This window comes from Balearica regulorum, chromosome 12 (genome assembly GCF_011004875.1).
Source record: "Balearica regulorum gibbericeps isolate bBalReg1 chromosome 12, bBalReg1.pri, whole genome shotgun sequence".
NCBI lineage: Eukaryota > Metazoa > Chordata > Aves > Gruiformes > Gruidae > Balearica > Balearica regulorum.
This window is the reverse complement of record NC_046195.1, coordinates 6,564,435-6,589,151: the sequence shown is the minus strand read 5'-3', so window position 1 is coordinate 6,589,151 and position 24,717 is coordinate 6,564,435. Positions and strand designations below refer to the sequence as shown.

General features: G+C 38.5%; 1 protein-coding gene and 1 long non-coding RNA gene across 5 annotated transcripts in view; one reads left to right on the top strand and one right to left on the bottom strand.

Moving 5' to 3' along the window:
- Nucleotides 1-235: 235 nt before the first annotated feature.
- Nucleotides 236-1,090, top strand: LOC142603462 (uncharacterized). The gene is made up of 2 exons (XR_012837391.1): nucleotides 236-384; nucleotides 502-1,090. It is a non-coding gene; the product is annotated as an uncharacterized LOC142603462 (long non-coding RNA).
- Nucleotides 465-24,717, bottom strand: part of MTMR10 (myotubularin related protein 10) — a 42,055-nt gene continuing 17,802 nt past the window's right edge. For 2 of the 4 annotated variants that reach the window (XM_075764225.1, XM_075764228.1), the window contains 12 exons: nucleotides 23,858-24,000; nucleotides 13,882-13,972; nucleotides 11,293-11,470; nucleotides 10,778-10,865; nucleotides 10,519-10,607; nucleotides 9,381-9,511; nucleotides 9,189-9,258; nucleotides 8,925-8,995; nucleotides 7,901-8,070; nucleotides 6,397-6,567; nucleotides 4,892-5,074; nucleotides 465-4,379 (listed from right to left, as the gene is read on the bottom strand). In XM_075764225.1, coding sequence (XP_075620340.1) covers nucleotides 3,780-4,379; nucleotides 4,892-5,074; nucleotides 6,397-6,567; nucleotides 7,901-8,070; nucleotides 8,925-8,995; nucleotides 9,189-9,258; nucleotides 9,381-9,511; nucleotides 10,519-10,607; nucleotides 10,778-10,865; nucleotides 11,293-11,470; nucleotides 13,882-13,972; nucleotides 23,858-24,000 — 1,985 coding nt within the window. In that variant the 3' untranslated portion in view covers nucleotides 465-3,779. Of the gene's footprint in view, nucleotides 4,380-4,891; nucleotides 5,075-6,396; nucleotides 6,568-7,900; nucleotides 8,071-8,924; nucleotides 8,996-9,188; nucleotides 9,259-9,380; nucleotides 9,512-10,518; nucleotides 10,608-10,777; nucleotides 10,866-11,292; nucleotides 11,471-13,881; nucleotides 13,973-21,097; nucleotides 21,658-23,857; nucleotides 24,001-24,717 lie in introns of those variants that run through there. The other 2 variants (XM_075764227.1, XM_075764226.1) reach the window with 2 other exon arrangements.

The window sequence follows — 24,717 nt, the reverse complement described above, 5'->3', positions numbered from 1 at the left end:
AAAAAATTACAGCTGGTCAATGACAGCATAGAGTAAGGCATAAAACTTTCCTTTTTAAATGCTGTTTTAATGTGCTGCTATGTATGAAAGGATAATTTATTTAACAGCTCCTTCTGTTGTGAATACCTGTATTGTCTGTAGAAAGGGGTACTAGACAGGAGTTGTTCAGTGCCAACATCACTGTACTCATTTGCAGTGTGTCATTCATTATAGTCGGTTTTGCCCCACATAAATTGATGTGTTTTCTCATTCAGAAATAAGTCAATCAATTGAAATGGAACCAAAAGGATGAGTTCTCTTTTAAGACACCAAAATCCTGTGGGTTGGTCTCAATTTTAACACGTAGCCAACACCTATTCTCTGGAGTCTTCATTGTCATACCAAGTAAGTTTTCCTGGTATCAGAAACTCTGCTTACCATACAAACAGCAGACATTGTGATAGAATGTAGCGAGAAATTAAGAGCATTTGCACATCTTTTTTATTAATCATCTTTCTACAGCACAGCATCCCTGCTTTTCTCAGGAAAAGCAAAGACATGCCCCCCCCGCCCGTTTTTTTTGTTAAGAGGAAGTGAAAGAAAACCGCCTGAAGTTCGCTGTGGAAAGGTATGAACTTTTATTTAGTCTAATTTACTTCACATTCACAACTCAGCATCAGGATTTTATAATCTTCCTGGCACTGCTACTTTACTCAAAAAATCATTATCAGGCACAAAGGTTTTAGTTTCAGTTGAAATAGTGACCTCTAAACCATCACAGCAACAGCATTAGAAACCTACTGCCTAGAGCAATTTGAGGTACAGATTTGTCTCTCACGTTAGAGGCAAATTTAAGATTTTTGCCCTTTGCTTAAATATATGTTAGAAATTTTTTGGTTTTAATGTCTTTCCCTCTGAGAGTAAGCCAAAACCTTTGCCCCACTTGCTACATTTTCATTAAAAATACAAGGCAGTTAATATCAAAGTGGTATTGCAGGCAGGTGCACATTAAACACACGTGCAGGCCTGGGTGTACATATACACACAAACACATATTTTTCAATGCGTTTCTGGAATGAAAGAAATTTCTTTGATGGATGTCAGTAAATGGTGAATAAAGTTGTACTACCATGATCACTAAGCAATACGCCCTACCTCATAGTCATTAATGACACTGGAGGTAGACTTTAACTATCACAACCAGCGTTTCGTTATTTCCCCCTTGTGTGGTTTACAGTGTACTACAAAAGTCATGATATAACAGCCAGTAACAACCAAAATAGTGCACGTTTTCTAGAAACAAAAAAAAAGATAAGCTGCTTGGTAGTTTTTCTACTCTTGCAACACCAAAATGGCATTAACAGTATCTTGTTTTAAATGGTGAACAGAAATTAAAATTTGAAAATGTGTACATATATATATACACACACACACATATATATACACTTGTATGTCAGTATTCTGTACATAGAATTAAAGATATGTACTCACACCCCAAAATTGCTTTCAAAAGTTACTAAAGATGTTCAGAGCAGTCCCTACTGACTATTGATAAGGCAACTGTGCAGAGTGGAGAATATTTTAAAATTGTCATTTAGTACCTGTCTTTCAAAAGTAAATTAAAAAAATTAAGATGTTTAACTTAGGAAGAAACAACACACAGAGGCACACATGCGCACACACACAGACACACAGTAGTTGTTCCAATTACTCAGACACGAGGCCCGTGCGAACATGAGGAAGCAGAACCTGGTCTGCATTTCTGGGGAAAGGTGGATAGCTCCCCTTCCTCCCCACAGGAGGTGGCCCATCGCTCCCCCCTGTGCTCATCACCACCTCGGCCTCTGCTTCCCTAACTCCCCTTTTTGCACTGGGTAACATTTTTCACTCTGTTTGGCAAGTAGATAGTTAGACAGGTTTTTTTATTATAAAGGCATATTATTTGTAACCCCCTCCTCCCATGCTATATATATATAAAATACAAAGACCATCTGCAGCATCTGTACACATCTTAGAACTGAAATGTAAAAATGTCTGAAATCTCCTTATAAAAGACAATCCTGTTTAAATATAGTACCCATTTTCCCCCCAAAGGGTACTAGCCTAAACATTAAATTTTTTTTATTCCACCAGCTGCCTGTGTGGAATAATTTATTTACACATTTTTTGGTACCTTTAAACCAAAAAAAGTTACACTTTTAAGGAAAAAAAAAAAAGAAAAAGACACCCTAGTTTTAACTAATTTTAAACAAAAAAAATTGGTACCAAAAGACACTAAGCACACAGGTTGAGGTCTTTTATGTCAAGTATCAGGCCAGGGAAGCTGTAAGCTAATGAAAAAAAAAAATCTCAAAAGCAAACTAATACAAATATTTGAATAATGAATTGAACAAGTTAGATGACTGCTCCAGCAAGCTTGTAAATAAACACAACTGGTTTGTGGACCATTTAACATGCTCAGACCATCTTGCAGCATAATTAGGCAATTGAGGTGAAGACACGTTTTTTCCTCACAACCAGTTGGCCAGAACCAATCTGGCATTATGTCCTAACACGCATGTGCATGTCTGCATGCGCACAGAGATGTGCACGCACACACACACGCAGCTTCTTTGCATAAAACCAGGTTGTTGGGGTTTGGTTAGTTAAAAAAGGGAAGTCTGCCCCCCCCCCCGCCCCTTGCATTAGCTCACCTTTACAATGAAACTGCCTGCTTCTCCCCCCCAACCCAAACACAGTGCACCCCAACAGCTTTGTACGTTAGGCAGTTTTTAGCCTGGGGAAAATAGGGTCCTGTAAGCGCTGGCCTTTCCTAGCGCAAAGCTTGCACCCGTAAGGTCACTCCAGATGACTGCACTCCATGCAGGCGTATGATGCTATTTGAGGTGCTGATCTACAAAAGCGAGGCTCTCGTGAGGCTTACAAATAAGCTTAATCTTAAAGAGGAGAAACCTGCTGTCTCTTGAGCTGGCCTTCTGTTATTTCCAGAAATGGGGAGGGAGAGGCAGGGGATGGAACAAGCACTTACCTAACAAGCTATTGTAAAAAGTTGGGGGGCTCAGCTGCATTAGAGTAACCTTGCTACTGGTTCCTCCCAATTAAAGGCACTTCTAAAGCTACTATGATAACATATCTACAGTAAATGTTTAAGGTTAACAGTGCATTGTCCTGAAGTTGATTCCTATAGTCTAAAGTCAAGCTTATGACAAAGAGCACAAATCTGACTAATTGTTAATGAATACATTTTGAGGAGAGAAAGAAAAGGGGACCTCCCTCCTGCCCCAGATACACACCGCATTAACACATACATAGGGTGATCAAGTCACAGAACGTTTGTTTGTATGTATGCATATAAGTATTCTTCCTGAAGAGGCAATCTGATAAACAAGTCTGTTCCCAGATTTCAGCTGTCAGTCTGTGTCCACTGCACCTAACTACTCTGATTCACCAAGCTGTTTTGACACAAGACTCACTTCAGCCACTATCTGGGAAACCAGCTATTTCAAGCAGAACCCTCACTAATAACCACGCCAAGCTTTTCATTAGCTAATGAAATGCTCCATCGCATACAAATGAGCCAAACCACAAAACTACAGAAGGAATTAGAGACCAGAAGCCCTAGCAGATGAGAACTGCTGAAAGACAAAATTGTGCGATTTGAAGCATGACTCGCTTTGAAGTATTTGTGCAAAACTTACATAATGTTTGTATGTAAAAATAGTTACAGCATTCAATGCCGCATTTAGCAGTGTTAACTGATAGGCTGTATTCTCCTCCAACCTTTAAACCATCACACTATCTTAGTCTTCATTTGCAAGGGTCTCAGTGGACAGCCAGATTTTGGCACCACTTAAAAACTTGCTTAAAGGTGTTCCCAGAATGCTCCGTCTGCATAGGTTCCCTACAGGAGAAAATGGGAATGAGGAGGAGAGAAAGTCTGGGGCCCCAGAGGTGTCATTTAAACTATTTGCTCGGAAGTACATCCTGCTTTGATCCAGTTCGGAGCAGTTGCCTTGCAAAGACGAGTTGCTTTTGTACTGCCGAAGGTTCCGGTTTAACGTGTCTACTTCATCTGCCAGCAAAGAAACTTTATGGAAAGCCGTGATGAAGCCACCATGGTTAATCTGGGCCTCAGGAACCCAGCGGAAGTAGCACAGTTTCCACAGTTTTATTTGCGTTCCAGAGATACGGGGTAGAATTACACCGTGCAAATCGACAGGCTTTGCAAACCAGTCTCTGAAGTACTGTTCCATACTGTTACTCTGACTCTCTGCTTGCTGTAAGAAATCCGGTTTCAGTTTTAGTATCAGAGAGTTTCTTCTTGGAAGGAACTCTTGCTCACTGATGATTCCATTTTTTAATGCTGGGGGGACACCTCGTAACGTGGAGCTGTAGTTTTTCTGCAGAAAAGAAATATTGGTAATTTTCCAGGTTTATGCTCATTTGAACAGCAGATTTCCCTGAGCTGCTAGGATGCACCATCCAGAGAAATGGTGTGACCTTACACAGTTCTGAGCTTGTGAGTCACTGACGCAGGGCTCACAGGGCAAACAGTGGGGCCACCTGTGGCCTTTAAAAAGAAATACATATGTTTTCTAGACTTTCTAAAACAAGGACTGATTGAATTAATCCATATTCACTGAAAAAACTGACAACCCTGGGGGAAAAAAGTGGCATGGCATCACTTTTCCATAGGTGAGCTCAGCCATATCAGACAATGTCCTGGAACACGAGACTCCACAACTTACATCTACAGAAAATCATTTTTTCAGGCTGGGAAGCTAAGAGAATTAAGGCTGCTATTGCTAAACGGAGGGTATACACCACTATGGAACTGTAGATGTTTAAGCAGTAACACCTTATGGCTAAGCACAGACACAGTCCATTCACAGACAGACATCACTATAGTTACCTTTGCGCGTTTAAAAGTTTTCACTGCTCCGTTTTGTACACATGGTGCACTCTTGCCAATATACAAAGGGTTGTGAAAGAGCAGGCGATCCCTGCTTGTAAACTGAAGAGACCAGTCCCAAACACAAGGAAATTTGAGGCCTTTCTCATCACCCAGCTGAATGTTTTTGCTTATGGCAAATTCCTGCAAGAAGTTAACATTCAGAAAATAGGCTTACTCACAAATTTTAATTACAAATCAGTGCATAACTATTGGGCAAAGAACAGCAGGGATATGATTTAGAGGTGGCTACAGATCAAAGCAACGGAGCAGCAAAAGAGTCTGCTGCTGGAGAAAACAGCTGTACCCTGGGTTTCTTTGGTGCAATGCAGAGGCGGGACTAAGCAAACATGACTCTTCAATGATACTGAATTATTTGTTTGTTTGCTCTTAAACCCCTCAAACTGGTGGGTTTTTTTGAGAACACACTAATGGTCCCTCAATGCTCCACTTCTTTGTAAGGTCACTCTCTGCGACTGTAAAGGGAAAATATTTAACAAAATAAGTAAGCTTTACTTTTATCAGTGTCCTGGTTCTGGCTAGGATAGAGTTAATTTTCAGGAGGAGCCAGGACAGGTGAGCCAGGCTGGCCAGGGGGCTATTCCATACCATGTGACATCATGCTCACCATAAAAGGGGGCTGGTGGGGAGGGGTGGGGTTCAGCGTGGCTCTGGGACAGGCTGAGCTTCAGGTCAGTTGGCTGTGGATCGGTAAATTGCTTTCTGTTATCACCCACTGTGAGTATCTGTTGTCAGTACTGTTGTTGATTGTTCCCCTCCCCCTTCCCCGGCCCAGTAACGTGTCCTTACCCCAACCCACGAGGGCTGGGGTTTTTTGCCTTTGTTTTCCCATTCTCTTCCCCATCCTGCCGGGTGAGGGGAGGGGTGAGCTAGCGGTGTGGTGCTCAGCTGCTGGCTGGGGCTGAACCCCGTCAATCAGCCATCAAATGTTTGCTACACACAGTTCCAGTAAGCTCCAGTTTTCAAAAACAAATTTAAGTGCTCAGTTTTCTAAATACCTTCATTGTGCATTACTATTTGAACTTTACACAGTCTTTTCCATTTTTTTCAACTATTTAAACAATTATGTCAAGAGGTTTCAAAGTTTGCCTGAAGTGTGAAATTCAGTTTATTGCCTGTCATTCTACTTTACCAGTTCCAGATAGAAATCTGTTTCCTAGAGGAGTACAAATAATAACAATGTAGAGTAACAATGCTTTTCTAGAAAAAAAAATGAAAGAAGAAATTCAATAGACTTTCTTCTTGACTAGCTATTTCCTGTCTATGCAAAGATCACCTGAGAGGACGTTCTGAGAGGTCATCTGGGGAGCTGAATATTTTGTCCTGAACAGAGTGTGACATTTTGAAAAATACAAAGGAATGCCATTTAGTTGAGATGATGTTATTTCCAGAAAGGCATGCAGAGGACTCTTATTTGAAAAGTAGGTGTAACACTTCATACTCACAGTGCTTTCCTTTACTCGCTGATGAGGACAATTGAAAAGGAAAGTGCCAAACAAGGAGATACGTGCGCTGTCATACAATATGGTCAAGTACATCTCAGAAAACTCGAAGGCTGCTGGGTATTGTTCTAGCAGCTGCCAAACACAGTCAAGAAACATCAAGAACAAAGGAGACTGGGAAAAGAAACAGAGAATTATTAGATTTAACTAAGCTTTAAGCTTTTCCCAAGTTGTACCAATTTCTTTGCAGTTAGTGCTCCATTAAGGTATTTAGCTGTACCTGTGGTACATTCTTCAACAGGGTAAACTATTTGGAGCATTGTATTTTTTATGATTTTATGCAGTACTCTGTATTCCACTTTCACAAGCAACTACATCAACTGGCTTTCTCAGCGTTACCTTTCTGCAGCTTTCCCTTCTCTGTAAGAAGCCCGTCAATTCTTTCCTGGGCTCTCTTCATACTCATGTAGCTCCAGAAATGTTTTTCTGCCATCTTGAATGTCCCTCAATTTCCAAATGAGTGCTTCTCTGACCCTTCCTTACTACTTGGCCTTATTTTCACCATGTATGTATTTCCTTCTTGTTTGAAATGACTGGAGGGCGTATGATTCAGCCAGTTCACTTCTCATCGTACCTTCCAGCTCCTTCTACAGTGGCCCATGAATGGCAAAAGTATAAACTGTTATTTACGTAAAGCTCTAGAAATATTTTCCTCTTCCCAGTTTCACTCTTCTGTATATCCTTTCCTAGGGTCAAAATATCTGCTTTGTCATTATTTCCCCCTTGGTATTTCAGATTCTTTATCCCTTCGTGCATTTTATCTGCTTAGTGCTCAGTGTCCTCAGTTTATCTCTTGGCTCCACTCTTGGAGATACTACTTCTCCATTACTCTTGGGCATTGTCCCTGGAAAAGGCTGCTAACCTAGGGTCCTCTAGTTTTCCAACTGCGATTACAAGTCTCTCCTTTGCAACGAAGAGGCCAAATAAGATTAGCTGGAAATTCTGAAAATCAAGCACTGCGCTGCCCTCTATTAAGGTGTTTGGCAGCTCTCTATTCGTTCATAAAGCCGCAGTGCTTCTCTATCAGCTCAACGCTTGGAAAAGCACTGCATGTTGGTATGACTTTGCATTCAAAAAAACAGTGATGAAAACAGATACCCTTGGTAAAACAAACAAGCCTCTGCAAACCCACTCCTAACCCCTTTTATTTCAGTTTAAAATGAGGGCTGTGCTAGCATTTGTAACAGTGGGACCTTTTCACATGTGACACTGAGGCAACATAAAAACCCAGCAATGTGTGATGGCACCTGGTGTTTCACTGATTCTACAGAGGATAAAGAAAATATGTCTCTATCCTGGACAAAGATTCATTTTCTCTGATATTAGTTTCATGGGATTTGAAAGTATTAAAAATAAATAAATTTACTCTTAGATTTCTGTGTGAAGAAATGTTCAGGCTGATATGAACCAGATACTGTTACCACATACAAAACCAATTTGGTTTTACCTCTTTGTCAGATCTCTTCAAGTGGTTACACCTATCTAAAAACTGGTATCCTGCCATGACCCATTCCTTCTGTATTAAGCTTTGAAATCCAACAATTGTTCGGAAATAGGGATCCAGCATGACTTGAATGAGAGAAGCAGCAAGACAGCTCAGGTCCCGTCCCTCTTCCTCTGTGAATAACACAGAATGTATGACATATATAAGGTATATACGCACATATACAGAATTAGATCTCAAAGAGCAAAGAGTGGCAACTAGGTCTAGTGGTTTGAATTTCTTTTAAAGCATGCTTTTTGCTGCTGTAATTGTTCTCATATTTTCAAAAAATGAGAAGAAAAAAACACTACTTTTTTTTTTAAACTGAGACTTATACTGTAGAAGAGGTTCCTGCAGTATCCAGCACAAGAATGCATTCATCGAGAACAAAATACCCACCCAAACGCCTGGTATTTAAGCCAAGATGTGCTGAGAAGAAGGGAGTTCACGTTGTTGGATTTCTTAACATATTTTCTACCCTGAAGCAGTTTTGGAAAGCCATTATATGGGGACAGTGGATAGATCAGCTGAACAGGTCTTGTAAAAATTACAGAAATTACAAAATTTCTGATCTCCATATGAGCAAGTTCTTCAGTTTCTTTTTTTTTTTTCCTGGAATATCTGTTTGCACTTACACAACAGTAGCCACTGTCAGTGAAACACTTTTGTATACAGGACCTCTGAATAAAACTGATACTGCTTATACAAGTGTTAGCCCAGGACAAAAGTTCACCCTGAAGTTTTGATTCTATCGTATCATTATCAGAATAAAACCCACAAAGACTCACAGTGAAATATCTCTTTGATGCTATGCACTAAAGTTCAGATACATAAGAAAATTACTTTACTTGCTAGTTTCTCAAATGCCTAAAATATTTAGAAGCAATGGGGTTTATGTATAAAGATTACAGTTGATTTTATCTAAATGTGTTTATCTACATTATCACACTAATGCTAAGAATTACAGCCAGCTATATGGTTGTATTACCTTGCAGAACGACAGAAACATGCTTACACTCCATCATATATACAAGCTCAGCAGAATGCTTAAGAAACGATCTAGACAGGAGAAGAAAGTGACACAACAGTTAATATAACAGGTTCACACTCTAGAAGAAAAAAAAATTTGGGCTATCTGTATTTACCTAACTCATCTATTAAAAGAGAGAATCTTTCAACTGATGCACTGCTTAGTTACACTGGTGAAAGTTTTTCAGATCTCATTAACCATCATTTTATTCATGGTACAAACCTAATATACTCTAACCAGTGAGTATTTTCCAGTGAGGACAGCCACTTCTCTTCAGTTTCTTCAAAAGGCTCTGCAACAAGGAAAGTAATTACATTGCAGAACAACTTCAAATAGCTGTTCCTGTTAGCCAGATCTATCAGAACTTGTATTTCAAGAAAATAACCCCCATGAAAGAAGGCCAGTCCAGCGTACCATTAACACACAGCTGTTTGAGTTTGATATGTGCAGCCTGGATTTCCTGGATGTTGGGGAGACACTTGTCCAGATCAGATTTGTAAACGTCGCTTCTCAAGGGATGGCTTCGAGTTATTGCATTACAAATCCTAAGTAAGGAAAAGAATCAGCTGTTTGATTATTGGAGAGGAGAGAAACGGTCTTTCAAGAAACATGCCACAGTCTTTAACTGCAAACAACTAAAACCACATAAAAGATGCACCTTATTGGAAAAAAAAGTTTTCCAGTTTATATTCGGGAGATATTGCTCCTGCCACAAAGCTGTTGACTCAAATATTTTTGGTATCTGCTAGTTACAAAACAAAGGAATGGAAATGCTGGATCATTAAAACAACATGTTTGGGAAATGAAAAGCTGAGGCTGACCTACCATTAAATAGATCTATTCAATTTGTAATTTTCCACAATTTTTAGTAAGACTTATCTATGCTAAGTAAACAGAACACAGATAAAGTTTATAAAGTCAGGAAATCTGACAGGGTTTCAAATAAAACTCAGAGCTCCAGCCTAAGACACACAATGCAAGCCTTTGTACTACTATAAAAAGTCACCCTACAAATTAAACTAAAGAACAAAAAATACCAAACTGGTAAACTACTTATGCAAGACTCTAAATGCTTTCATCATTCATCAAGGACAGTGAATGACAAATACTCCACAGAAATACCATGTGCATTGTGGCACTAAATGAACAGAACTGTATTTTCCAATGCCACAAATAAATAATTTGTACTGTGTCTTGCTGAAGCAAGTAAGAAAATCTCCACCGACACAAGTTGTATTACAGTAACATCAGTAGAAAAGATTAAGTTTGATCCTTTTATCCATAAATTCTGTCATCTGAACAACTAGTCGCCTAAAAAATAACCATCCCTTAAATAACCATTTGAAAAATTACACAGTATTTGAAACTGAAGTGGACCTTGAATAGCAATTGTGCCAGAACTATCTTCCGCGACCATGCTCAAAAGCTGTTGCACTACAACGCTGCGAAGTGAGTATCCTCTCAATTACCAATTGCTGCTGTATGTTACACATAGTCACCACTTGTGTCATCCTACACATCTGATTAAAGAATAACATAACTAATCATTTACCTTTGATCAATTCTTCTTTGTTGCAATACATCTTTAATGTTGGCCATTCTCACAAGGGCACTCCCGTTAGGGTGGTTCCAGGACCATAACTAATACGGGAAAAACCACGAAAGGAATAAAAAATAATGCATGTTAGTGTTATTCCACAGAAATTTTTTTCTTAATGCTGCACACAAAGCAATGTTAACTGGCATACATATCTCTAAGATTAATATTGTACAATGATGAAGAACAATAACAGAATAAAGACTACACTTACTGGCATTCGTCTCCCAATGAAAGAGTAGGAGTACAGCTTAAGGTCTTGATCTGCTAAGGAAGATGGAACCACAAAATATTCTGGAAGGCTTGGGAAAAAATATGATACAAAAGGTTACTTTTCCCTACGTATTTTACCAGCTTTTCTCTTGTTGCAATGCTGTCTTACCAACTCTGTTAAACTATAATGCACCAGCCCCTAATACCACAGTGCTAACTGGTTGTCCCGTATGTCTGCATGATCTTATGTATCCTCGGTACAGCTCAGATGTGTTTGTTTAGAAACATGCACGTTTCAGAGGGAGTACAAAAGCATGAAAGCAACAGATGGCAAAATATGATGTTTCCTTTCATGACAACACTTGCAGGATCTTTCAGCTGAGGGCCTCTCCAGAGAGTGGCACATTTAAGAGGTGAAGAGCGCGGTTAGGTAAGATGGAGGCTTTGGTGGAGGAGACAGGAAAAGACAGTACAATTGCCTTGTTTTCTTCTACTTGTGCGATAAGAGAAACTTACCAAGTAGATATCATATAACCTTCATTGACTGAACAAACTCTCCACTCTGATGCACCTGTCCTTTTGATTTCTCTATCCCAATCAGAGTAAGTTTCAAACAGAGGTGTCTGCTGACCACTGGCACTGCCGATGCCGCCACCACCACCACCTCCTGGGTCTATTCCATTCACCTTCTTTGCTAGGAAAAGAAAATTCATCAATTCACATGTTAAAAAGAATAAAAAAATCAAACTCTTCACCTTCCTAATTACAAGGATGGGCCACTAGCATCAGGACTAACATTACCTATTTTTGTATCACAACAGATCAGTGATTTAATGACAGCTTGGTGATACATGAAGATCTAAATGTATTTTTTCCTGCAATTTCAACACAGAACCAACACAAAATTGGTATGTTATGCTGCTTGATAGAAAGCAAGACGTACTAACACTCCGGAACAAATATTAGCTTCAGTCACAGGATTTCTCTCTTCACATGTGCCCTTTATATGCTACCCTGTAATTAGGTATCTTATAAAGAAAGCAAAATAAAAATTGTATCATTTCAACAGCTATAAATGACTGCTGTATTAACAGCAAATAAAATAAATTGAAGGCCAGGTTAAAGTACCTATATATCTTTATATATATATTTATATCCACAGAAAAAGATGGCCTACCATTTTGTGGCTAGGGACCAAGAAGATGATATGGTCTGTTACTAATACAGAAGGCTCTCCTTTGCTGGTCATTCTTTAGGTGCCAAGGAGGCAGTCAGCTGTGTCAAAGGAGACTACATTTCGTTTCTTGACACTTGGAAGTAAATGTTTAGATGAAAGTGAAATAAACTGAGACTGAGAAACCCTGTTACCTCCCCCATGAAAGTTGCTAGCTTTAGCAAGAGTCTGTGTAGATGTAAGTGCCTGTGCAAACGAAGCAGAGTACAGTGTTACGGCTCTACTGTCATCTCAGTGGTTGTGTAGTTTTTACGTTCTGTATCTTATCAACTTCATTCTTGCACTAGTACTTGGACTACTTATGTTTTTCAGAAGAAAACTGGACTAAAATCAGAATGAAGTAGTTTTTCAAAGATAGTACACAGAGAAATACGGTAACTACCAAAACGGTTATAATTTTACTGTTCAGTGGCAGGATATATAATTGTCAAATATAGCCTGGGAAAAAATGATGTGCATATACACCAGAGCAATGCAGGGTCTTTGTGTTCCTCAAGGAGCACAAAGACAGTATTTCAACTTTTATTTTACTGGGACTAGCAGAGATAGACAGTCATAAAACACAGCGCTGGAATTGTAAGAGCGAAGCCAGAGATCTATGCTACAAACACCAGGGTTCACAACAACAAAAAAACCCCCAAATCCAAACCAAAAGTATTTCAAACTCTTTTCTCCAGCAAGTGCAGCACAGCAGAACAACTCTCTTTTCCCGTTCTGGTCTGCTCCTCCAGAGGAACAACATTTTTTACCCACCTTATGTAATTGTTCCACTGGGTATTTTTCCATACAGCAAATGGTATTTTAAGGACAGACTAAAGGCAACTTTGTGACAGACTAACACTTTGTTCACACTCCCCTTTAACATTTTATTGTAATTTTATCTGCGAATTGGCTTCCTCCCTAGTACTTCATAATGCTAAAGGACCTTAATAAATGCCCAGGTTTTAACAGGTAAGAAATTATATGTGTAATTATGTGTGCAACATATCACATGCACACTTGTGCATGCACAGGACAGTCATGTAGGCACTTGCACAAAAAACGTGCATTTTTGTGCAAATTTGAAGGCCTGAGCTCATAATTCCACAACACTCAAATTTTGTAACAGGCGGATCAGTGGTTTCTAACGCCAGCTGCTGAGTAAATGTTTCAGTACCACAGAACTACATCAATGTAGTTCATCATCAATTTCTCTCATTTGGAGGCTTGTTACGCCAGAACTGATGGTTTTCAGCTGTGTATTGGCTGGGGAACACTAAGCAGTGACCGCACAGCATTACACTAGAAATCAAGTTTCGAAGGCATCTTTTTCAGGCTTACCTAACTGACAAGGTTCAGTTGGAGATTGGCCTTGAGCAGAGAGGGTGTGCTCCAACTCAGCAGGGGTGGTGGAGGTTTTGAGTGGTAAGAACTGCCTAGTAAGCCTCTAGGAAAGAAGGTATGGAGTCCCAAGTTGCACAAATCCTCCTGCAATACCACCAGAAGAGAAACTTATTCCCAAAAGAAGGGCAGGTGAACAAGCCTGCCTGATGGGAGATTAGCTAGGTACCTAGAGTACCAATATAGACATACAATAGGAGGATTGAAGTGTGAATTGAGAAGTATGAGTATTCATGCTGACATAAGTGCTGACACAGGCAGTTTGGTTTTGTTTCAGACAGGAGAGACATTTCTTTCGATTTTGGTCATTAATGTCTATCACAATGAATGACTTATAACCAAAAGTAAGAGGTTGGGTGCAGGACAAGCCAATTTTATTACCCCTGGAGAAAGCCTCAAATGCTTTTTGCCACTGCTTCTACACAGAAGTCTTACTAAAATTACATATTATGAAATAGGAAAAAAAAAAATCAAAATACTTTCATACTTACCTGGATTATGATATATTTCGCCAACATACTCAAATGCAAAGAGAAGCTGAAGATCCGTTGGCTGAGAATAATGAGCTATCGCAAGGCACACCTAGGAAAGAAAGATTACTGTCATTTATAGACATATATTGCCCTTAATTATGACAGCGTGAAATATGCAGAGCAGAAGTTAAAAATCATTATTCTGTTTTCCTTCCATATATTGAGGAGTGAATTATATAGTGAAACATATTCATATTTTCCAAGAGACCATTACTGTAATCATAGTAGGTGAGTTCATGACCATCTATCAAGAGTGATTAACTGATAAGGGTGGATTAAGTTTTTGCAGGAAAGGTCAGACTGCAAGAGGCATCCCTAAACATGATTCTCTGTATCAACCAAGATACAGAGACAAACAAGAACTTGGAGCTACTGTGCTGTGCCTGCCCATGTGCGTATGGAAGTAAAGAGCAGAACAGAAAAAGAAAAGAGCACAACACACAGGCAGTGAGCACAGTACAGCAAAATTGCATTTGTAATTGGTCTTTTGATTTTTTAATTAAATAAAGAGTACTTATCAATGTAGCGTAAGAATACGAGAATGGCCCTATGGAGTCAGTTGAAAAGGTCCAACCTAGCACTCTGTTCCTGACAGTGGCCAGCAATTGATGTTTAAAGAGTGTAAAAAAAAAAAAAAAACAGAAAAGAGATACAATGAAACGTTACCAGGATATTTTTCCATAGTTCACAGTTCAGGCACTTCCTGAACTAAAATCTGGTATCAGTATTGAACAGCATTTGACAGATATTTCGTCTACAAAGTTGTCAGTTGGACCAAGAGGTTTTTGAAGTGTGACTTCCCTTTACAAAAGCCCTGTTGGTTCTTCCCTGAAGTATCATATTTAACCAAAAGTTTGTATGTAATTACATTTTCATTATCTTTTCCACTAATTCACCCACGTAGGCATCAGACTTACCCAACACTCAACCTTCAAAAATTTCTGCTCTTGGAAGGGAAAACAAAAGGTTTCTCTTTGAAGACTTCCAGGACCTATGTCTATCCTGCATCTTATTAAGTTGTATTCCAAAATTACGAAGGGCATTGATGAATATAAATGAAAAGCAAATTGTTTGGTAATACAGAACAGCTTTTCCCCCAAGTCACTTGGAAATAAGTAATAAGATGTTTTCTTCATGTTAGTCACTTGTAGTTTGTTTGTCAGCTGAATGGCAGGCCAAAGATCCTCGATCAATCTCCAATTTCAATAAAAAGTGAGGGTTTAGGGTAGGTCCTTTTGCCAAGTGTGGGGGATCTACAGTTAATTAAACATGCCAGTAATCACCCCTTTCCTAGTCCCCAGCTGATCTTGAGAACAGAAACATCAGCCAAACTTTATGAGCGTAGCAAGATGTCAGCTTCATGAAATTTCAGCCTAGCCCTTACAGGTTCTGTCCCAGATGACTGGATTTCATTCACAAAAGAAACCCACTCGTAACTTCTAGATGCCTGCAGGTTTACAGCAAGCTCCAACACTCTCTCTGACAATCTGATGCATTAGTCAGGTGTAACCAGGCTGAGTCACAAGCCCTGCGCCGGGAAAGGAAATTCAGCAGAGATTTAAAATAAGAGAGGCAGGCATCCTCATCACAGCAAAGATTAACTTGGGGTAAAAGGAAGAGTCTTGCCTAAGTCTTCATGTTCTTTGCAACAGTCTCGGAACCAGCATCACATAAGCAACTGGTTTTCTACCCATATAAATTGTTCATTTTGGTAAAACCCTAAGATTATTACAATTAAGAGTGCAGCACATGGTTTAAGCATTACATACTATTCAAATACAGTCAAGCTTTGCTAGCCTTTGTCTCTTTAAATGGGGATATTCACTAAGAAATACAAAAGATTTGACAAAACCCCTAATACCTAGTAGAATCAAATTCAGGAAGAAAAAAACCTTTCAAGTAGAGATTGGCACTGTTATTCTCAAAATTTCAGGACTTGGAGTCTTTAGCTTTGCCTTCTTCCCTCAGTACGTGCTTCTCCATTTTACTAAAATGTACCTGCCCTATCTCGAAAGAAAATATTTAATGAAAAGGAGGTTATAAAATACAAAACTCTATTCTACATGTTCATACACAGACATTCCATGCGACAGTTTTTAATTAGGGACAAAGCCATAGTATAAGTTCATATTATTACCACGTAAAATTTTTCCTTTCCATTTTCTTCCTTCATTTCAACTCTCCATGCCTTTTTATGTTTGGCAACATGTTGATTCAATTTATTCACTGTTTAGCAGGTTTGGATATTATTTTTGAAAAACATTCTGTGCATCCAAGAAATTGTTTTCTGTTAGTGAAGGAAAGTTTTCTTATTGTCATAGACATGAAAGAAAGATTTGCACGACCCACAACTGAAGGAATACTATTACTGGCAGCATTGTGCCACAGGAAAAAAACTTGAGAGCTCACTTATGCCAAGTTCCAGATGGAGAAAGGTATTGTATTTTTACTAGCTTGTATGCAACATATATGGCCATATTTTTATTTACTTTGGCTTTTGATAGGAACATTCCTCACTATTTATAAAACCAGCAATGACTGTAGACCAACGTGAGTTGAACATGTTTTTTCACAAACACTCCCCAACAAAAAAATTCCTATCAAGTCTTAGAAGAACAGTTGCTTTAATGTTTCTCACCACACTTCCAGTTCTACAATGAAACCGCAAAAGGAAATAGAGGACAGGACTTTCCAGAGGTGGGGCAGAACTCCCAAAAACCCAAACAGTAAAAGTGTCCCTGGGAAACAGTCTAGCATGACTTTTCAAATGAAGGCTTGTGAGGTCATTTACAGGATTTGGTAAAACTTTTAATAACTATCATGAAGTAACTGGAAGCCATGCACATTTTATTAAATCTTGTGATTTCAGTGTATAAATCAAAGCTGAAGCAACCAGCTATTCCATAATACTTGGCCTCTAACAGACTGCTTTTGCCTATCATTCACAATGAAAGAAAATGGAAATCGGTGTACGTACACATTTGACTTCCATTTTCCTATGTAACTTTTCACTGCAGTAAGTGATATTAGCAGAACTACTCCTCATCTTCATTTACAGGAGTGAAGGATAAAAGCTTTTTACTATGCTGATCTACTCTCAAGGCTTGAGGATGAACTGCAAGACATTAAAAAAAATTCTATTGTGCTGCCAAATAACAATACAGTAAAACCTGTTTTTAAAAGCAGCAGCTGAAATCTCTGTCATTTACTTGCCACATTTGAGGAAAAAAAAAGAGTATATGTGCTGTGTTAAGAGGTGTAAAATCGTGGGGGCTGGAGATGGTAAGCATTCAGATCTGATTCCCAAAAAAATATGAAACCATGGCTGTGCTTTTGAATCCAGCAGCTGAAAAATGATCCCACGTGTTCCACAGTATAGACATAACTCACAATATGATGTACTGCGTGGCTGAAACAGTCCACCTGTGGATTACAATACAGGTTCAGGACCTCTATATCTGCTATTAAAAAAAATTAATATATTTATCCTGCTACATTATTATCCTGCTTCATTTTTACAGTTTAGACAAATTCCACTCAACACTGAAATACACTAAACAACTATTAAAGACACACCCCTTTTCAGTTTATTCCTCACTAAATCCATATAGTAGTTTTATTGTCTGAAATTTCAAAAGACAAGCACATTCCACAGATCTCAGCAGATTATCACCATAAGTAGAAAGCTCTTAAATTGGAAGACAAACATGTTTTACAGGAAACGTTCTCATATCAAACTCAAAAATGTTTTGTATTCTTGCCAATTTACAGTTGTATAAAGCTGAAGATATTTAGGCTCAGTCAAATAACAAGAGAATAGGCTGCTTGTTCAAAAGTTCATTTATTAAAAGCAGTAAACACAATGGCTGTAATTATTTCATAATACAAAGGCCATTTCCCTATGTCAGTGTTCCCTGTTTAACCCCTATCTATCTGAGAAAAATAAATGATACTTTCAGGGCAAGCCCTCCTCTTCTTCAACAGCAATTTTACCAAGGAGTTGAGCTTTAAAATATTGCTAACATTCCTGGAAAAGATAGTTTTGAACAGTCATATTTAAGATGTGCAAAGTGGCATAGCCCTGCATTTCACCTCCTTCCCTAAGTCAGGCTACCTGTCTTACAAACTCACGGGAAGGATACTCTTTTCCCCTGCTACTGCAATTCCTGTTCCAAGCAGACACCGGTATTAGAAAGTCACACAACTAGGACCAGATGAGTCCCGCAGACAGAACTTGTTCATCTTCCTAGGCAGGAAGTCTTCTTGGGAAAATAAGCTATCAGGTAACAAGGCTTTCAGCCCTAACCATCGTGCACCTTCTCCTAGCTGCTAAGGTATGAATTGTCCAATTGAGAACTGCTTTTCTTTCCTTCTGTGAGAATTCCAATACCAGCTATACATAATACTGAATTTGGTTTGACTACAGGTAATCTACATGAGAGGAAACAGTACAAGGATTTCAGAAGCTGAAATAACTTTTTACACATTAGAATTCTTGTTTGTACAAGAATGTGTTTGAATTCTAAATACAGGTTTCCTAAGCCTGAAGAGAAATATTAAAATACATTGCTGTTTTTTAAAATACCTTTAGATAAGTTTACTTCTGAAAAAATTTTTTTCGCCCTCTCCAATCCCACTCCAAAGACCATAAAGATAAGATTTGCTCATGCATTCTCAGTCTCTTGAGGTATTACCAATTTTGTGATCCGTATAAACCATTAGAACAAGGTAATACAGAAGTTTGGGGGTGGGTAGGGAGGTGGAAAACATCAGAAAGGGTCAGGATCATTTGTCCAGAACTGTCAAGAGTTTGATACTATTCTTCATAACAATTAGGAAAAAATTGTTCTACTCCATCCCAAGTGTTATGATGTTTATGACGTGCATTTGATTGCACAGGAAACAAGATTGGAGATAAATAATTTTCCTTCTGTTTTGATTAAGCATGTGTTTCTGAAACTGCTCTCACACATTTAAAAAGGCTTCCTGAAGGAAAAGAACAGAGGGAGTTCCAGAAGAGAAAGGGATAGAGAAAAAGGAGATATATTTAGGAAACAGGAGATTATAGGGTGTGTGCCATTCTGGGGCACTGCCAAGATTCATATGCATGGTGAAGCAACACATTATCTATCATCTAACAGTCATAACATCTAAAGCCTCGCCTTTTAATACATTTTAATTTCTCAGTCTAATGTCAAGTATTGCGGTGGCTAGAAAATAGCAGTTTTCAGTTTGAGTGTTGTGATTTTTGGAACAACACTCCTTTTCCTTTAAGAAATGTGAAATGCCTCTTCTTTCACACTGCCTAACTTAAGACTTCCCCAACTTGCTTACTCTTGCTTCCCCATCCTCCACTTCCTCCCACACCCAACTGGCTTTCCTTCCTTTGGAGACAAAACAGAATTAAACTGCTAAATAGTGAGTAGTACGAGTTTCCATTCCCTCTTATTCCTTACCTCTTGTCTCCCAAATATCTATTAACAATAATGAGGAAAAAAATATTTACTTGACTGATTAATGTTGAAAGAGTATTGTATTAGCATGTATCGGCTGCAAGTAATGTTGAAGGTAACGTTGTGACAGGACAAGGGGTGATGGGTTCAAGCTGAAGGAGGGTCGATTTAGATTAGATGTTAGAAAGAAATTCTTTACTGTGAGGGTGGTGAGGTACTGGAACAGGTTGCCCAGAGAGGTTGTGGAGGCCCCTTCCCTGGAGTGTTTAAGACCAGGTTGGATGGGGCTTTAGGCAACGTGGTCTAGTGGAGGCTGTCCCTGCCCACGGCAGGGGGGTTGGAACTAGATGATCTTTGATGTCCCTTCCAACCCAAACCATTCTATGATTCTATTTCTCTAATAGAATTGATTTTTAAGCTTCTTCATAATAATTTACCCCATAATAAACTAATTCACCTCAAAATTCCATGTGTTCTTCCAATTTGTTTCTGCTTAAAAGGTAGAGAAAAACTCCTCTGAAAGTTCTACCAGTATCACGCACACATCACGTCTATATGTAATCAAGTCAGACTGTCCACATCTGAAGCCTGGCTGCTTTCAAACTTGGATCCTTCTTTTCACACTTACTACCAAAAAGGGACTCAGAATACCCACTGTTCTAGTAAGGCAGCTTAATTAGAAAAGGGTTTTCTCCATTATCCCTGCGTTCAGCAAATACAGACACTTCCTCGGGAACAGATTACCTTCTCTTTGCCAACACCAATTTATGTAACTGAATGCTGCTGAGTATTTCCATTACATTTGAGGAAGTCTGCATGAAACTAATTCCTTAAGTGTATAAAGTTACTATCTTGTCTCCTTGTAACTATTCCATATATTAAGCTCATTTTTAAATGGTAATTATCAAGTGTATTGTTTTTATTTCTTTAACTATTGCTCTAAGCACAACATTTGCTAGCATCTGGCAACAAGTTAAGAGACATTTATACTCCTATCATTGGAAGTGTGTATTTTAGTAGGTAGGTATTTCATTTTGACCTACTAGTGCTTTATTGATAGAATCACAGTTCTCTGTGTTACCATGATGATTTTTAGTTAGAAATCTCCCTGCTCTGATTTGTATAGCTGACTGTATGTAAAGTTTGCTAAAGGGAGCTATTTGTGATTTATAAAGCACTAACATGCATATCTCTCGCTTTGCAGAACAGAGATTGTAATGCTCACTGTAACATCACCTTCCCTTCTGCTTATTTTAGAAATAAGTGGAAAAAACCTTATTCAAAAAAATTTCAGTCAAATACTTCAGACATGATTTTAATTATAGCCTGCACAACTCACTGATTCCAACAGAAATTCTGAGTTCTGCAGTTTCTCAACACTAAGCACCCTAGAAAACCTTCGTAAAACACATTAAGCACAATTTATCCAGTTTGGGGTTTTTTTGTGTTTTTGTTGTTGTTTTTTGGTGGTTTTTTTTGTTTTTTTGTTTTTTGTTTTTTTTTTTACTCAGGAGGTCTTCATATCTAGCTCCAAATGAGCATAAGTAGATCTGTGAGGAAAAAACCCATAGCTGACAATTATTTTGATTCTTCTCAAAGAGACAACTGGAAATTAGATGGCCAGGTCAAAAGGAAAGAGAAGCTGGAGAGTGTTCAGTGGTGGGCTTCCAAAGTGACTATGGTCCTGAAGTACAGCTTCTGAAGAAACTGGGCTTGTTTACCTGTACAATAATGAGACTGCAGGAAACCACTGCCAGGAAGGTAGTTACAGACTCAGTCTTGCCAGATGACATAATGGGCAGCAACCAGAAACTCATCTTGGGATATTCAAGCTGGACATCAGGAAAAACATGCAGCACTGCAACAGGTTACCTACAGAGGAAGAAGGCTCTCCATCCTCGGTGGTTTTCAAGATACAACTGGACAAATCCACAGCTAACCTGATCTAATCCTGGAAACTCTGAAGTGAACAGTGGACTAGGTGATCTCCACAGGCCTCTCCCATCCAGCACCTCTGACTCCATGGCCAGTTCTCTACAACATTCTTTTGGTCCGAGGACAATGCTAGCATACTTGGCCAAAGAGAAAAGCAGGAATTCCTTCTCATCAGAACTCAGTTACGCTTTAAGTCTTGGTCCTCCCTGCACACACAATTATCTCCAAGTTGACAGCTACCAACATTTTCATGCACAAATAGCTGGATGTAAATGTATATTAAAGAGGCCCTTCAGCACTCTAAACAGTCCTGACCACCCTCCTTCATTTTTAAACATCAGGACAACTTTTCTTATATCTACTACTACTGAAGTGCATAGAATAGATAGATAGAATAGATAGATAGAATAGATAGATAGAATAGATAGATAGAATAGATAGATAGAATAGATAGATAGAATAGATAGATAGAATAGATAGATAGAATAGATAGATAGAATAGATAGATAGAATAGATAGATAGAATAGATAGATAGAATAGATAGATAGAATAGATAGATAGAATAGATAGATAGAATAGATAGAATAGATAGATAGAATAGATAGATAGAATAGATAGATAGAATAGATAGATAGAATAGATAGATAGAATAGATAGATAGAATAGATAGATAGAATAGATAGATAGAATAGATAGAGTGTGGTGCTAGCATATCATTTAAATGCCAGAAAGAACAAAATAACTCAATTCAATATGCTGTGTAAGATCATTCTAGTTGTGTTCACCAGCATCCCAAAATAATTTAAGCAAAATCCTGAGAGAAGAAGAGGCCCAACCTAAGGACCTCATGGTTTTAGACATCTACATTTTAATGCTAACAGAATAATAGTATTATAGAAACATTAGATTAGATTAACAGAACCTTATCTCCCTTCAGTGAAAGTGTGCTTCTGTCATATATCCACTCGAAGTTGCAGAAACCTACTTGATACATCAAAACTGCAATAGTAGCCACACAGCTGATACTACCATTTGTACAAGTTTTCTTCCACCCCTCTAGTGAGAACATTCTGATATTTGCACATGGCAACTGTAACACTTTTGGTCACCACCAGTACTATATTTATAACCACACAGATCAGATCCTGCTCTGTCTCTAGAACTAGCCATTCTTCCTATCAAAAGAAATCACGTTAGACCATGTAATTAGAAACGTATAAAGAAAGCACCTTCATAAAAAGGTTTCACTTTTTGCTCTTGCATAAGTAAATGCAGCACAAAAAGTGTTAATAAGATGCTGGGTTTATGCTCTCTTCCTCCCTCCTCCAGGCTAATCACTCTTCTTAGCTGTGACAGCCAATTAGAAACAGTTGCTATAACGACATTGCACTAATAGGCTGCTCCACAGACATTTCAGAGAAGCTGTGAAAGGGGACTTGACTGCTGAAAGATTGCCGAACATGAAAGGTTACAAAGAGCAAAGGCAGCAGGCAGGGAGGAACCTAGAAAAGTAGCAAGGAAAGAACAGTCCGCTTCAGTACTGGTCTTCTGCCCATGGATCTCCATGACAGGGTAAAAGGTCAGAAGTGATCAACTGGTTCATCGGTTACTTGGCTGATAACTGCAGACTTCTGTCTGGGCAGATGGTTCTTAGGACTTACAGGGTTAAGCTCAAACTTTATCCTACTGAGAAGGGGAATTCTTAAGCTCTGTGAGCAAACTGGGTCATACCTTACGAAACGATTGCTGTGCCACGCCTGGCCATGAAGTGGTGCCGTGAAAGTCAGAGGAGCTGTAACTCAAATAACCTACGGCACCGATACAGAACAAGGAAGCTGGTGAGCTAGTATTATGCAGACTAACCATCTCTGATAACAGAAACTTATCTGGGCCTTATCAGGTTAAGTAACATTGTATGATTTTGTTGAGACTTATGACAACTGTTAAAACTGGGGAAGGAATGAAGTTTCTAGGAATGTACAGACACAAGTAATTCCTCTTGTCAGGAGGTATGCAAGTCCTCTCTAAGAAAGTATTGAGAAAAAGCACGTAATTTTGTGTAGATTAGACAAACTGGTCATTCCAAGAGCTCACTGGAGGACTTACTGTGTGATGCAAATAAGAAGTGTATATATAAAGGCAGTAAACTTTACCTATGAGTAAATTAAGCTTATTACTTTCATAAAATGTAACAAAGTTTCAAACATTTTCCATAAAAATATAAACATTCATTGTACAGCTGCAATGCAGTATCCCGATTCCAGTCTTTAAAATGATTTCATAAATTAGTAATTTTTAAGAGTACAACAGATATGATAAGAAATGCAGATTTATCTTCTATGAAAAGAAACAGTCAATACATCATGTTATGTTTTTTCCTAATAATTTTTACTCTAAAAATCTAGATATTCTCCTGTAACAGAACGTGATTAGTTTGCAATTCTTCCCCCCTGCTGCTCTACCAAAGCATAAAACAAAATGTTATTATAGCACAGCTGCTGCTACATGTAATGACCACAAGGCAAGATTTCATAAGATGTAGTACCTTTTTTGCACTTTCAGGACCTGCTTCATCAAAACGAAATCTGACAATACGGAAGTCTTTGCAATAAATTATTAATTCAGTTGGATTAAATTTAAGTTTTTGGTTGGGACCAAGGACCTTCTGCTTCCTCTTGGTGTCATTCACTGTAAAGAAGAGACAAAGTTATTGGACTGTGTCTTGTAAGTATACAACACAAGACTGGCTCAAACAGATACAGTAATGCTGCTAACAGTTTTTCATTTAATAGTATATTTCAACTGTTCAATTGAGGTAGAAAATCTGTAGGTCCTCCTGTTGATCCATCTCCTTTCAAACAAGTGGCTGAATTAGTTTCCTGTATGCCTAGATTATTTTTGTCCATCAGCAACTTCACAGACAAGGAATTAACATGTAGTATTCCTAAGAGCAGTTTTTGCTCCCAGACAGTTAATTGTGTATGCTGCCATGCCCTTCTGATGCACAGTAATTGATATATATGATTTTTTTAAAAAAAATTGGATGTTTAAAAAAAGTGCTGGAGTTAAGACTAAGATTAACTCCTTATTTCTTACATAAAACTCAAGAATGTAAGTATAGTAAATTGCCAGCTGGTCTAGACCTGCAGACAGGCTGTGTCTCTTGGCTTATGTATCTCCTTTTCAAACAGAGAGAGTTAAGTTGTAAAAAATAAGCATCACAGAAGCCACAGAGATTTTATTGTGGTAGCTGGGAAAACTGGGGCACGCAGCTGTTGAGTGGTTAACTGACATAGCTGCCTGGTTGCAGGTATTCTCCTGGGTTAAACTTAAGTACTTCCAGGGACCTCAAGTGTTTTAGGACACATGCAGCTATTTACCTTCAATATAACCACCATTGAGCAA